A 14463-nucleotide genomic window follows, 5' to 3' on the forward strand; every position below is an offset into this window, starting at 1 on the left:
TCTTTACTGAAAGAGTGGTTAAACTTTGGAACAGGGAAGTGGTTGAGTCCCCATCCCTGGAAGTATTTAAAAGATGTGTAGATGTGATGCTTAGGGACATGGTTTAGTGAGTATGGTGGTGTTGGGTTGACGGTTGGACTCGATGATCCTAGAGGTCTTTTCCAACCTTAATGATTCTATGATTCTGTGAGCTTGACTGTAAAAGGGGGGAATATACAGGCAAGTTTATCCATGTGGAAAATAGGTATAAACAACCATTATAGACAACGCAGTTACATGTTTTTTTTCCTCTCTTCAACTCAACTACTGATGTTTTGCCCATTTGCTGTTTGTCGTATTATTTGTATTTTTTCTTAAGACAGAGTTCATTGGACATCTCACGCTTTGTCCTGCGTTGTTACTTTTAAATGGACAGAATGGAAGTTAGTACGATAGCAGTTCTTTACCTTTATCTCCAGGAATACAAACAGTGCACCTTTCTAGGCATTCATGTAAGGCAGTGGGAATGCCTAACAAGCAGGAGGGTTGTAGCAGCACAAATACAGTGCAGTTTTGAGAACATTTGAAACTTCACTTTGTAATTGCCTTTTTCTTCATTACACAAAATGATGTGCTGTCTTATACAGTTGTATCTAGAGCTATACCAAGCAATACTTTTAGGATACATTACTTTCATTAAGAAATACTACTTGCATTATGAATACCTAAACAGACCATAGTAATTACTGTTAATTGTCAAACAGAATTGTATTGCTTAAGAGGTGTACTGGTCTTGTCCTGTTCTCTCTTTTCTGTTCTAGGACCATGTGACACCTAAATAGTAGATTTGTGAGAATTTATGCTCTTTTTTTTATTTTTGCTTTCCTTTGCTGAAGATGGAAAACACATATTGAAAAAATTTTCCTCCATTTGTCATTTTCAGCCTTTCTAAATAACATGTAAAAGGTTTGATTCCATATTTAAAACTTAAGTCTTCACATCATATGTCAGTTGAACAGGTTTGTGTAATCTGGAATTTGGGTAGATGGAAAAGGGAAGGTATGCCATTATGTACAAATGTGAATCTATTCATTATCAAGTATATTATGACAGGTTTGTGGTGATAGGCAGTTTGACACATTGAATTTTTAAAGATGAAATGAATTGAAGGGCAAGACTTGAACTGATTTCTATTAAAAATGTTATTTTGAGATTGGGCAAGTCAAGTACTCCTACATTTCACCCTGAAATCTGAAATACAGACACTCAAACTGGATGTTTTAAACTTAGCTTTGAGTCTGAATTTACTTAAATCTGATGTAGGTGATGATTCATCTCACCAACTGTATGAAAAGTTTAAAAATGGAGAAGGCTTGGGAAACAGCCTTCTAGTACCTCAGAGGAGATTACTGAGAAGGTAAAACCAGGCTTTTTGTTGACGTAAATGATGCAAAAATAGGGGAGGCCCCACCTGGGTCTAAGAAAAAATATTTTCACTACAAAGCCAATTAAACACTGGAACAGGTTGCCCAGAGAAGTTGTGGAATATCTGTACTTGGAGGTTTTCAAGACCCAGCTGGACAATGTCCCGTGTAACTAAATCTGAATTTAGTCTTGATGTTCATTTGAGCAGGAGGTTGGACTAGATTGCCTCCCAAAGTCCTTTCCAACTTGAATGATTTTATGATTCTGATTCAGGCATTTTGTTTTAGTTCATTTTTACTATTAATGACTGTAACTGTTTTTTACTGGTGTGATTTTTATTTTTTTTTCCCAATCCCCTGGTAGATTAGAATTGCAATTCTGTTTTGTTATTCATGAGCGATTTGTTTTTGTTTTAAGCAACAGGTGAGCAAGCAAATACAATTTTAATGGTTTCCTCCTTAATATGTGAAACCATATAACTGGAAACTGTGGGATATTAAGAATGTGATTTGATACCTCTCATTTGACCAGACAAACTTAAATAACAATACCAATACATTATATCATATGTACAATACATAATAATAGTGTATTTTAGTAACTGGAGCCTAACTGGAACATTCCAGCCTTACATAAGGCATAAATACGTACAACATTGACACACAAGTACTAAAGCCAGAACAACTGCAAATACCAAGTCAGCTACTTTGTAGCTTAGATAGAAAACTTTTTTAATGCCCTGAGGAAATACCGCAGAAAGAAGTGATATTAATACATTGCATAGACATATTCAGTTTTACATTAGGTACATTTGTGACAATATATTCTTCAGTTTTGCTATTTCTGTAGGTGTTTTTAAAATATTTTTTCTGACTGTTTTGTTTACATTTTTTTGAAGGTTTCCCAATGAGTGGATCATGATGAACACACTTTAGGGACTTGCCATAGTATGGCTGCTTCTCGATCTACTCGTGTTACAAGATCTACAGTGGGTTTAAATGGTTTGGATGAAAACTTTTGTGGTAGAACATTAAGAAACCGTAGTATTGCTCATCCAGAGGAAGTTTCACCCCATCCTCAAATACGGTCAAGGTCACCAAAGAAGAGGCCAGAGTCTGTGCAAACTCAGAAGGGAAGTAACGGTGGAAGAACTACTGATTTGAAACAACAGAGTGCTCGGGAATCATGGGTGAGCCCTAGAAAGAGAGGGCTGTCTACTTCGGAAAAAGATAATGTTGATAAACAAACTGTGGAAAATTGTGAAAAAAAACAAGCAGAACCTGTTTCACCAGTTTTGAAAAGAATTAAACGCTGTCTACGTTCAGAGGCACCCAACAGTTCAGAAGAAGACTTGCCTACTAAAACAGAGAAGGAATCATTGGAGCATAAAAGCTTAGTGTCGGACAATGATGCAGTCTCCACAGGGACTAAGCGAGCTTGTCGATGTCTTATATTGGATGATTGTGACAAAAGGGAAGTTAAAAAGGTGAATGTTTGTGCAGAAGGATTTAATAATTCTGCAATAGTTGACGAGATTGCAGGTTATCAGACTGTTAATGGAGTTGGTGAGAGAGACTCAAATTCTCTTAACTGTGATGACTGTCAGCTTGATGGGAACACTAAGCAACACAGTGCTGGTTCCTGTATGCCCAAGGACAAAACAGTAGCAGAAAATGGAAACTCATTTGCCCATTCTTCGTTGTTGCTTAATAGCAGCAAGGAGGACAGTGTTGTAGACCATTATGTGCCTTGCACAAACTCTCAAGAACAGGTAAAGTTAGAGGACCACAAAATAATAAATGACTGCTTGCCTGAGGAGCATGCTAATCAGGCAGATGAGCCAGCTACAGGGTCCTTTTCTGAAATCCAGTCGTCTTTGTTAAGGGATTCGGAGGAGGAGGTAGATGTTGTAGGAGATAGTAGTGCCTCTAAGGAACAGTGTGCTGAAAACACCAATAACAACCCGAATACTCATCATGACAGTGCATCAATCTCAGGTGAACCTGAACCACATTCTTCAGTGCTGGACTGTGTTTCAGCTCAAATGACATCTATGTCGGAACTTCAAGAACACAGATATACATTGAGAACTTCACCACGAAGGGCTGCCCCTGCCAGAAGTAGCCCTACTAAAAATAACTCTCCTTGTAGAGAAAACGGACAGGTTGAGGAAAATAATCTTAGTCCCACTGAAAAGAATGTACCTGTAGGTATTAATAATATCAATGGATCTCCCAAAAAGTCTGAAGAAATTAAACAAAATGAAAAAGAGAGAAATTGTAATACGGGAGATCATGGGAGTGATGGACTAAGAAAGCCACTTTCTGAGGCTAGGCTTGTTGCTGGATATGTACCATCTGCCAAAGAGAGTGCCAACATCCACACTGCAGAGGATGATGAGGAAGAGCCTGATGTGTATTACTTTGAATCAGATCATGTGGCATTGAAACACAACAAAGAGTATGTGTAACTATGGTAACCATGAATTCTGCTTTTGTTTCTTACCAAAAATATATAAATTAATACATATTTAAAGTACTTTCACAAAAATTTAAGTGCTTTATAATTTTCATGCTCTTCAGTCTTCATTTTTCTTCCTTGTTTCTACCCCAAACAAAATTAAACTCTATTTAATATGCAGTATGGTACAGCAATGTGGTTTATACATTTCTAGCAATATGAATTCTTTAGACAGAAATTGTTTCATTGGTTTTTTTTTAAACACATCTGTTATTTCTTTTCTCTAAAAAACTAGCTGGAAACAAAACCAAAGGAATTACAACTCTTAATTGGAGTTCAGTTATTTATCAGCGTATCCAATAGGCACAGCACATACAGCTTACAAAATCACCATTCTATTGTACATAGAACTTAAGGTTAGATACCTATTTTCAGAGTGTCATGGGAAAGACTTACCATTATTGTGTTAAGGAAGATAAACTGATCAAATGCAGCAATTTGAGAACTTTCTCCAGAGTAAATTATGTCTACATTGCTGTTTATATTCATTAAATGTAAATATATACATGTTCTAATTATTATGAAAATCACCATTCTGTTGTACATAGAACTTAAGGTTAGATACCTATTTTCAGAGTGTCATGGGAAAGACTTACCATTATTGTGTTAAGGAAGATAAACTGATCAAATGCAGCAATTTGAGAACTTTCTCCAGAGTAAATTATGTCTACATTGCTGTTTATATTCATTAAATGTAAATATATACATGTTCTAATTATTATTAGGAAAGAGCACTAACTTTTTATATTTATCATCTGAATGTTTGTAAGTAGAACTGTGGTAATCTTAAATTTGTGGTAACTGTGAAAGAGATTCTTGAAACAAAAGGGCAATTTTCTCAGTGAAGAAAGCTTACATGGAGAAAATTTGTCTTCAAATGATAGATCGGGCCACAGTTTTTATTGCACAGTCTTTGTAACGCTGTTTTGACTTCTGTGTTTTGCTGTTTAGTAGATGGTCTACATTTTGTTGTGAGTACTGAAAGGCCAAACGCAGATGATCTTCAGTTTGCCTCATATGAAGAGTTAAACCACTGCTAGTAGTTTCTGTAAATAATCACAGCACAATTATTATGAATATGGGGCACAAGGCACAGATGATTGTTTAATCCAGCAGAAGTTTGACTGGGTTTTTTGGTGTTAGAGTTGCATTATTTTTATAATGAAATTTTGTTCAATATTGGATATGAATAAATTATTTTAATCAGAGAAAATTGTGAATTAGAGCATGGTTCAGACAAACTATGATTTCAAAATAATGATCAAATACCTGCAGCTTCAGCCATCAGCCCAAAGTGTATGGACACTTTTCCTGGAAGACAGAGAAAAGATTGCTGTTTCCTAAATTGTAAATGGGAAAAATGGACTGTTTCTTTTGACATTTTTTGGATGTTTTTGTATCTGTATGTAGGGTGACTTTACTAGTTATGTTAGTACAGAGATACATTAGCAATTTATCTTTTTTTTTTTGGTGTTTATTAGGAAAAGAATGATAAAATTTGTATCAGATTTTTAGATGTAGCCTCAATTTTTGCTTCTTTGAAATTAAACATGTATGAAATGAACAGTTTTTAAAAATCAAAATCTGCAATTGAATGTAAATAAAAATAAAAAGTAATTTTTTCTATTCTTACAATTAAACACAGATCTAAATTAAATTGTTCTTGAAAAATTTCAGGAACATGCCCTAGTGTTAATTTTTGAATATACAGAATTGCTCTGAAGATATGACTAGTTGTTGTTCAGATTGGCAGCCTGTTTGTGAGAGCTTGTTGGGGAGCTTTTGAAATTGCAACTAGGACTTGGTAGCTTGCTACTAACTTGCTGCCTGAATGCAGAATTCCAAAAGAAATTGCTGTTATTTTTATCCTGTCTTATATTTTACTGATTTTTGGTGGCAAAAAAAGTCAAAGCTAGAATTCTCTTCTAGATCAAGAAAGAATAATTTCTACTTTTCAGAAGGGAAGCATTCTACTGAAGGTAGTGTTAGCTGGATTTTTTTTTCCCTTTCAAACAATGTTGATATAATTGGAAAGTTATGGACAGTCTTTTTTTTGTTGTTGTTGTTTATATTTGCAAGAAAACAAATCTAGTATTCTGATGGTTCCTCATGATAATAGGATCCTTCTAAAGAACTTAAGTCTGTGTTCTGATATTTGAGTGCAGTTGTCCTTTACCCGGAACTTCATAGTTCAAGAGTTAATCAAATACAGTGCACTACATCCTTTTTCAAATTTTAAAAATACCAGAGTTCATTATAGGATACTCCTAATTCATGTGTTTTTGAATAGTGTCTTAACTATACCCTTGTTTAATCTCATTTGGTGCTTATTTTCTAAAATGTTAAACTTAAAAAAAAAAAAACCCAACAGGTTTTAGCAGAAATGTTTTCCCTGATTAGTCAGATGCAAAGAATTCCAGGGTTCCCGTGCTGTCAGGTAAAGGCTATTCGCTTTGTCTGTGATATTTCTGGCTGAGCAAAGTATGCTGGTCTTCTGCTTATCAGACCTTCAAATGGTACACAGCTTTGTTTTTCTGTCCGTCATCAGTTTGTGATTAAACTTGTCTTTATGGGGTCTTCTGCATCAGACCTTCAAATGGTACACAGCTTTGTTTTTCTGTCCGTCATCAGTTTGTGATTAAAAACGTCTTTATGGATGATTTTTTCTCTGTTTTATATTTCTATTCTCTCCTAAAAGCAAATTCAGAGAGAAATTAGCATCTTGGCTAGGTTGAGGAGGCAGATTTCTCCAAGGCGGCATTAATATCATTCTTTGGATGTTGCACAGCAGGAAAAAGCTATATTCCTCTGTGTTGCAGAAGCAATTTGATATATATGTAAACTTTATTATTTCTTGTTATATTACACAGCTTGATGACATACACATTCATACAGCTGATTTTCACTCTTCAAGAAATTATTGTAACATTGATAAAATACGAATATACTGAAACTTTCAACAGCTGTTGATAAGACTTGCTATAAGAAAAACAAATGTATATTGTGGTATTTTTGTATGAATTTTGTTGCTTTTTGAATGTTGTCATGTTTAAACAACATTCATATATTCGTATATTTCTCAGAAAACTGAATGATATCATAGGAAAAATAATCATCACAGAAAACGAATTATGGAATATTATTATTCAGAGAGAAGGCTTAAATGATGGATGTTCCACAACCTCTTTAATAAAATAGATCCCTCCTACAAAGACAGATCCGAGATCTCTAAACAGAAATTTTATTGCAACATAGACATTCATGTAGATAATAACAGACTGATCTAGGGGGTTGTATAATTGTAAAGTATGGTTAATGTTAATTTTTCTGTTATTACACACGCATTTTGAATTTTTGTGTATTATAATTCCTCTCAGAAAAATATGGTTGGATGCATATTTGAGAATTTTGCTTATATGTTCTAGCTCAGAAACCTTTGCATTTTCTCTTGAGATATTTTCATCAAAATTGAAGTTGTTGATTTAAATCTTTTTACACCGCTTAATTTTATATGCTGTGCTCAGTGTTTTGCATATGTCTTTCCTCAGGAGTTTCTCATCTCTCTTTGCTGTATCTTTTTATATTTAATTCTTTCTTACAATGCAGTAGCTTACTTTAATTTTCTATCTTATGCAATATTTTATTCTCAGTGTTTCATTTAGTGCCCTTTTTTCTTTTTTTCTTCTTCCTCTTTACTTACTCTCTTTGGAGATTTGCAATGTTTGGCAGGTATTAGGTTGCATGGGGGAAAATTTTTGTTTAACACTTCGCTCAGTTCTAGATGAAAATGTAATTGAGGAATTGAGTTTTCATGCGCATATAATGCATTATACAGTGTATTTCTAGGAGCCTGTAAATTGTGATTAGCTTTATAGGGACCACTTAGGCCTGTAGGTAAGCCCACTGAAATGTAAGAATTACACATGAGCACTTGCCTACAGGCATTCAGTTGCAGGAGTTGGGATCGTGCGTTTATTCAGTAAATAGATATTTTCCTATATCTTTGGTTTCATTTATTACTTTATAATAGTTAAAATCATCATAGCTGTACTGACATTTAAACTGAAGACAGATTAAAATGAAATATTGTAATACATCTCTTAAAACCCAGTCTTGTGAATTCTTACTTGCTGTGGGTTGTATTGTTGCAGAGGCCTTGGAAAGACAGAGGACCATGTAGGATCGTACAATTAGATTTAATATTTAATTGACAATTCATAGGAATACTGTTAATGTCTTTGGATGCGCTTTTAATATTATATGAATGTGAGAAAGAAAAGCAGCATATGTGGCATTCCCTGTGGTACAGGTTTTGTATTTTGTTAAGTCACAAATGTTTCTGCCTAATGAATCAGATTAAAACAGTTCTCTATAAAAGTTCATCTTACTGCACTTGGTTTGTTAGAATAGGGTCTGGTGCACCTTGCCATACTGTAGCAGTCTTTTTCACTAAGGTGAACTTCTAATTTTAGCTGCACCATGTTTTTTCCTTAACTGGATGACAATTAGTATTAAAAATTAAACTACTTCTCATTAATGTATTTTAAGATAAAATCTCCATGTCTATCTTCATATATATTGGGCAAGAATAAAAATATTACATCAGTTTTGTAATTTATCCCCATATATTCAGATACATGTCTCAGAATTAAGGTCAAATTTATCACACAGTATGGATTTATTTTAATGTACAGATAAGTTAGGTAATCTATCATTCCTTCGTAGTGATGTCGTAGCTATGAGTAGCTAATACTATAGAATAAATTATCCTCCTATATTATTTTTAAGGACACCTTTGTCTTTGTCTCATTTTCCTGTGAGACATACAGTTTTAGTCTGAGGAGACTTTGTTACGTTATTTCATCTCAAGGAATAAAGGGAATTGGTATAAGTGAAGTAAATCAAGTTACTTTTTGTAGTAGCAGTTATAATCCATACTGGGGTCAAGAATGTTACGAGACAGCAACTGTTTTGCAAATATGTAACCTCTGAGAAGTACTTCATAGAATATATCATCAACATAGAAGAATTGATGATGTATACATTTTTAGTGTTGAAGAATAATAGAAGTTAATAATTTTTTTAAAAAGCATATATGCCATATATATTAGATTACAATGTGTTTTAATTCATCCTTTGTTCCACACAAGCGTGGAGTGGCATACAGTGATGTTTTTCTTAAACTACCTATTAATGTAAAAATTAAACACACGGAAAATTGGTACTTTTTCAGAGAGTAGTTTCTATTGTCTGGTAGATTGGTCTGTGTTCTTAGTAAGTAACAAAAAAATAAATCAGCCTTAAGGGAGAAATCTCATTTCATGTAGAAGTTGAATGCTGCAACTAGTTCATCTGCAAAATAGAAATATAACAGAAATCAATTAGAAACTTCTAATATGAGTTTCTGATCAACTGCAGTTTGGTATTGCAGATAATTGTGTTATTAAAACATGTTGTGATAGTGTAATGGGCATACAACCACATTTAGTAATTAAATCCTCATTTTATTTTACACCAGCTTAAAATATTAAATATTTTGAGAATTGTATACTGCCAGCATTATTACCTAAGTAACAGAGTTCTTAATTTGCAAGAGATGATGCCTTGGGCATGTGCTGCATCTCCTTTTCTCTCTCTAGTAATAGGCTTACTCTAGGAGCCATTAAATGTCAAGTACATTTGTCAAATTCGTTTTTCTTTCTCTGAACATAGTTATTGTGCTGTCAACCACAGCACAATCGTAGTGAACAGCACTATCAAACACAGTGCAATCCTCATTTAAATAATGCATCCCCTGGAAAACAAAGCTTGACTTCTTTTGGATTTGTGTCCTTGAATTCTCTTCTCTCCTGATTTGCCTGATGCCTGCTTTTCTTTTTCTGCCTATGCTCTCACCTCTCAGTCCTCTGTTGCAGCATCCTGTCCTGGAAGAGAGAGCTTGAGCTCTCCAGTGCAGAGCTGCTTCCCTGCTGGCTGACTTGGTAGTGTGTATGGATGTGTGTGCTCAAGGATTGACCAGAGAATGTGAAGAGTAACGGTTGAATTCTGCTTGCCTTTTTCTTGTGGGGACAGTAGTTATGGTCTCTTCCCCTGCCCAAACTGCCAGTTTTTAGCGAACATACAGGAACTCAACTTGTCTTTCCAACTTCTTTGATCAACATGGATCAAAAATCATGGGGGAAAAGTGCACAGATTTTAAAAAAAAATAAACACAAACTTACTATTTTAATACAGAAAAGATAGAAACTTATTTTCCCACCTGTTCATTTGGAATGCGTACCATTTCTAAGGATCCTCATTAGTAAATTCATCTAAACTGGAAACTTAAGTATTAGTTAATAAAAATGGTTTTGAGGTGTAGGAAATACTAGTTGAAAAAAAAAACCAAATGCCGTAGGAAATTCATGGTCCTGATTTCAAAAAAGAGAGACAAAACCAAGAAAAGATGGGGTAGTAACGTACTCGCCCCACAGAGCTGTGTGGAGAATAAGGCTCTGGCTGTGTTTTTGGCTATGCACATAAGGGACACTTAACAAAAGCAGAAGTGGTAAAGTGTGGTTATACCAGTTATACCAATGTAATGTATGTCTGGTGGGACAAGGAATAGATTATGTTAACATAATTGCCTACTTGGTAGGCACGTACAAGTACTTCACTAAAATATTAGTAAGTATAGTGATGCCACCAGGAAAACAAGAACATAGTGACTGGCATATGCTGTGAGAGTGTGGGTATCTTTTCAGTTTTAACTAACCTAGCTTGAAATGGTAACTCCATTACCAGTCTTAAGTATTTGTTTTGGTGTTACATGAAGTTTTGACAGCATCTCCATCATGAACTACAAAACTGACTGTTAGTATCTTTTAGAAAGGAATTGTACAAGCAGTATGTATTAATGCTTGTTTTAGTCTCAGCAATAAGTTCTAATCAAGATAGGTGTTTCTTTGGTACTAGAAAGTACTTCTGAGAGGAGGAAAGATCCTACTTTTTGGTTTCCTTTAAATTTTGTTCTTGGTAGGAATAACCAGCTGATTTTTTGTTTTTCATTATTGCACATCTTTATTTTGCTTTGCATAGTTCAAGGTGAAGATGTGCTGCTGTTTTGTGTAAGAAGCTTTGAAAGTTTTATGCTTCATAAGCCAAGGACCAACTGTATTTGTCCATGGTTTATTATCATAGTGAATACTAATAAAAATATACATTTTATGCATTTTCTTCCTTATTTCTAACTTTTCTTCCCCTTCTTTACCCAAAAAAGATTGAGTGAATAATTCTTTTTATTGCTGTTAAAACATTCAGCTTCTGTTGATTGCATATCATGTTCTTGTAATCCAGTTATAGTCTTCAGATATTACTGTAACAGAATACTTGAGGGAATATGTTAATTTGTTCCTACAGCAAGAATATACACCTGAATAATAGGAAGGGTTTCTTCCTTGGGTTTTAGTGAAAACCTGCATAACCTAATGTAGAGTGAGTTGAAGGAGTCCAGTAATCACTGTTGTCAACTATCTCAGATTTTTTTGTTCAGAGGATTTCTGTACAGTTGGGTCAGTTTCATGGTAACATGGGTTCCTCCTATTTTGTCTCTGGAAGAAAGCCCCTTCTGAATGGTTGCTTTCCCCAACATCTTTTTAGATAATGTCTGAGTGGAGATACTGGAGGAATCTGTGTGGCATTATTCTCTCAGTAAAGGAGTTGGGACCATTCTCATTAGAGATGATGAGAAGGGAGGAGAAAGAGTTGGAGGTGTGCTGACAGTCTTTCTTTCTGTGCCCCTTGTGAGGAAAACAATTCTACTGCCATTTCCTCATGTCACTCCAAACCTTGAAAATAGAGGAATGACAGGGACCTATATCTTCTTCCCTACTAAATGTCACTGTCCTGCAGGTAAATACTTTCAAAAGTGCTGTTAAAGAAAGATCAAAAGGCTATATTAAAATGTGTTAACTGGGGGAGGACTGATGGATGATGTTTTAACCTTTCATGTTGACAAGACTGAAACAAGTTACATGTTTGTTCAGAGGCACAGAGACCTAATTGCCACTAAAAATTTTGAAAACTTGCTGGAAATGTGGATATGTGATAAAGGTGCTTTTGTACAGCTAATATTAAATCCCAACGAGTGTGGTGGATAGCTCTCAACAAGAATGAAGCCTATAGAAGTATATAAGTGGGCGTTCTGTTTCTGGGGCAGAGTTAAGGATTTAAGAAAGAAAGGGACATCATAAGTTCATAAACAATAAAATACTGTTCAGATGCTTGAAATACGAAGTGTGGAGCTGTGAAAGTTAGAAGAAAGGTGAAATTAGAGCGGAAAATGGTTCTTTTGCATCCCGGTAAAAGATTGCAGTAGGGTTTTCTGTTTTGGTTTAGGGTTTGTTGGGTTTTTTTAAATGTCCTTAAAAAAAAAAAAGTGCTTTTTGGTTTACTTCTGTTTTGTTTTAAATAGGTGTGTATTATAGCCTGAGGCTGACATTCAGAAATGGTGATTTTTGTTCTGTTACTGGCATGGTAGACTTGGAGAAGCCACTTAATGTATACAAGTCCTGACAGGAGTTGATATATGCCGTTATTGATTATGCCCTTAAACTCTTTTCTGTTTCTGAAGGGAGGTCAAAGAAGGGCCACTCTTCATCAGTAACTTCTGCTTCCTCGTTGCTGTCGTGTGTGTTCTACAAGTCTAGCATTGAATCCCAGCACTCTTCCCTAGTGCAGCAACAGATTTTTTAAAAATCTCAGATGCGCATCAGAATAATTTGCGAGAAACTCTGCAGTGTCAAAATTACTGTGTCATGACACTGGCAAAGATTTCAGGCCAAGCTTAAAAGCTGGGAGCATTATCTGATATTTCTGAACTGAAACAAACAAACAAACCCCAAACAAAACACAACACTCACTTCTTTGAAATGAGAAGATTGTTTGATCTGACTTGCAGATTTCTCCAGGAAGCCAGTCTCTTACTGCCTGGGGTTTCCCTTTTCCTACAGTAATTTGCAGTCTTATAACATGTTTAATGACCAATATTTTCTTAGCTTAGCATCTAATAAGGGTTTGGGTTTTTTCTGAATCGCTGTTAGTAAACCAAAATCCAGAGTGATAAATGACTCCAGGTATAGGAGAGCAGGTTTTAATCTGCACTTTGCTAGAGTGCCAGTAGATGGCAATAAAACAAAGACTTGCTCAAATCCTCCTGATTACTGATACGTACCGATTTTGTGTCACAGCTCTTGGAAACACAAAAATGAAGTTTGTTTTAAGGTAGATACTTTTTTCTACAGATATTTTAGCCATGTTTTGTTATGAGAAGTGTATACTCCTTCATTTAAAACAAATCCTACCTGCACAAAAAAAATTTCAAATATAAAATTTAAATTATGGCATACATGTTTTTACCTTCTAATCCCCAAAATTGATGTTACTGTACTTTTTATCATATTGTGAACTATATTCACACAACTGTAGAAGTGCAGTTAGTTTTGGGAGTGGAAAGTGATGACCACTAGCTGCACAGCATTTTATCAGTCAAGAGAGGATAAGTCATTTCTTTTTAATTAGGTATCAAAGTACACGTCTTTGCAAGGTACTAAGTGATGACTGTAAGGCAAGTATAGTTGACAAAGTCACTTTTTTTATTTCAAGTAGTTTCTGTGAGCATCCAGACAATAAATTACAGGGAACTCTGTATGCTGATTTTATTACATATAGTACAAATAATTTCTTGCTACAGTTTTCCATTGTTAATAAGTGTCACCTTTGTCACCTGCTAGCTTGATAAAACTATTTTATGTATTTTAGACTTTTTAAAAAATACTGAATAGAGTTGCATTAGTGATCTAACAATGATAAATATTTAAATAAGGGAGAAAAATTATCATTGTGATAACAATGCAAGTGTTTTAGATCTGTGGTTCATGCTAAAAGCAAGTAATAAACATTTAGCTGTGTGTTTGTAAGATTGTCTGAATACTATGTGAAGCTTCGAGGTGAAGTTGCGTGAGTTTATATATATAAGTAAATGTGAGAATGCTCATTATATCATTACTTCAGAGGTGATTATGTAAGGTTGAAAAAGATGAAGTAAGGACTAAACTTTGGACTGGCAAGGACCTCCTTCCATTTATTTTCATTTGAGGGGGAGAATAGAAGTAATACTGCTGTTTCCAAGTCTCTAGCTTAAAAGGTGAGAAAATACATTATGATTATGTTGGAATATTAGATAAGGGAAGTTCAACGAATAGTGCACAGTAGTGTTTGGAGATACCTCTTGCTAATTTCAAGTTTGTGTGTAAGTTTACTTTGGATAAAGATACTTAAGATGAAATTTCATCTTTTTTATGGATAAGACCAATGGCAGAAAATTTCCGCATGTGTTCTTAAATGTTTGAGCATTAAGACTTTGTAGGGGGCTTGTTTTTAGAGGAGGCTTGGCATTTTTGTGGTGTTTGGCGAATGTTACCAACAGCCACTTCTGTGTCTGCCCCTTACATTGTCCAACAGGACAAAACTGATGCTTCACATTTATTTACCACAATTTAA

General features: G+C 34.8%; 1 protein-coding gene across 1 annotated transcript in view; it reads left to right on the plus strand.

Moving 5' to 3' along the window:
- Positions 1 to 14463, plus strand: part of ZZZ3 (zinc finger ZZ-type containing 3) — a 37436-nt gene that overhangs the window by 1841 nt on the left and 21132 nt on the right. Inside the window, exon 2 of the mRNA XM_009287268.1 lies at positions 2303 to 3864. Within this exon, the coding sequence (XP_009285543.1) occupies positions 2354 to 3864 (1511 nt within the window). The 5' untranslated portion in view covers positions 2303 to 2353. The remainder of the gene's footprint in view (positions 1 to 2302; positions 3865 to 14463) is intronic.

The sequence above is a fragment of the Aptenodytes forsteri genome, unplaced genomic scaffold (genome assembly GCF_000699145.1).
Source record: "Aptenodytes forsteri isolate BGI_AS27 unplaced genomic scaffold, ASM69914v1 Scaffold119, whole genome shotgun sequence".
Classification (NCBI taxonomy): domain Eukaryota; kingdom Metazoa; phylum Chordata; class Aves; order Sphenisciformes; family Spheniscidae; genus Aptenodytes; species Aptenodytes forsteri.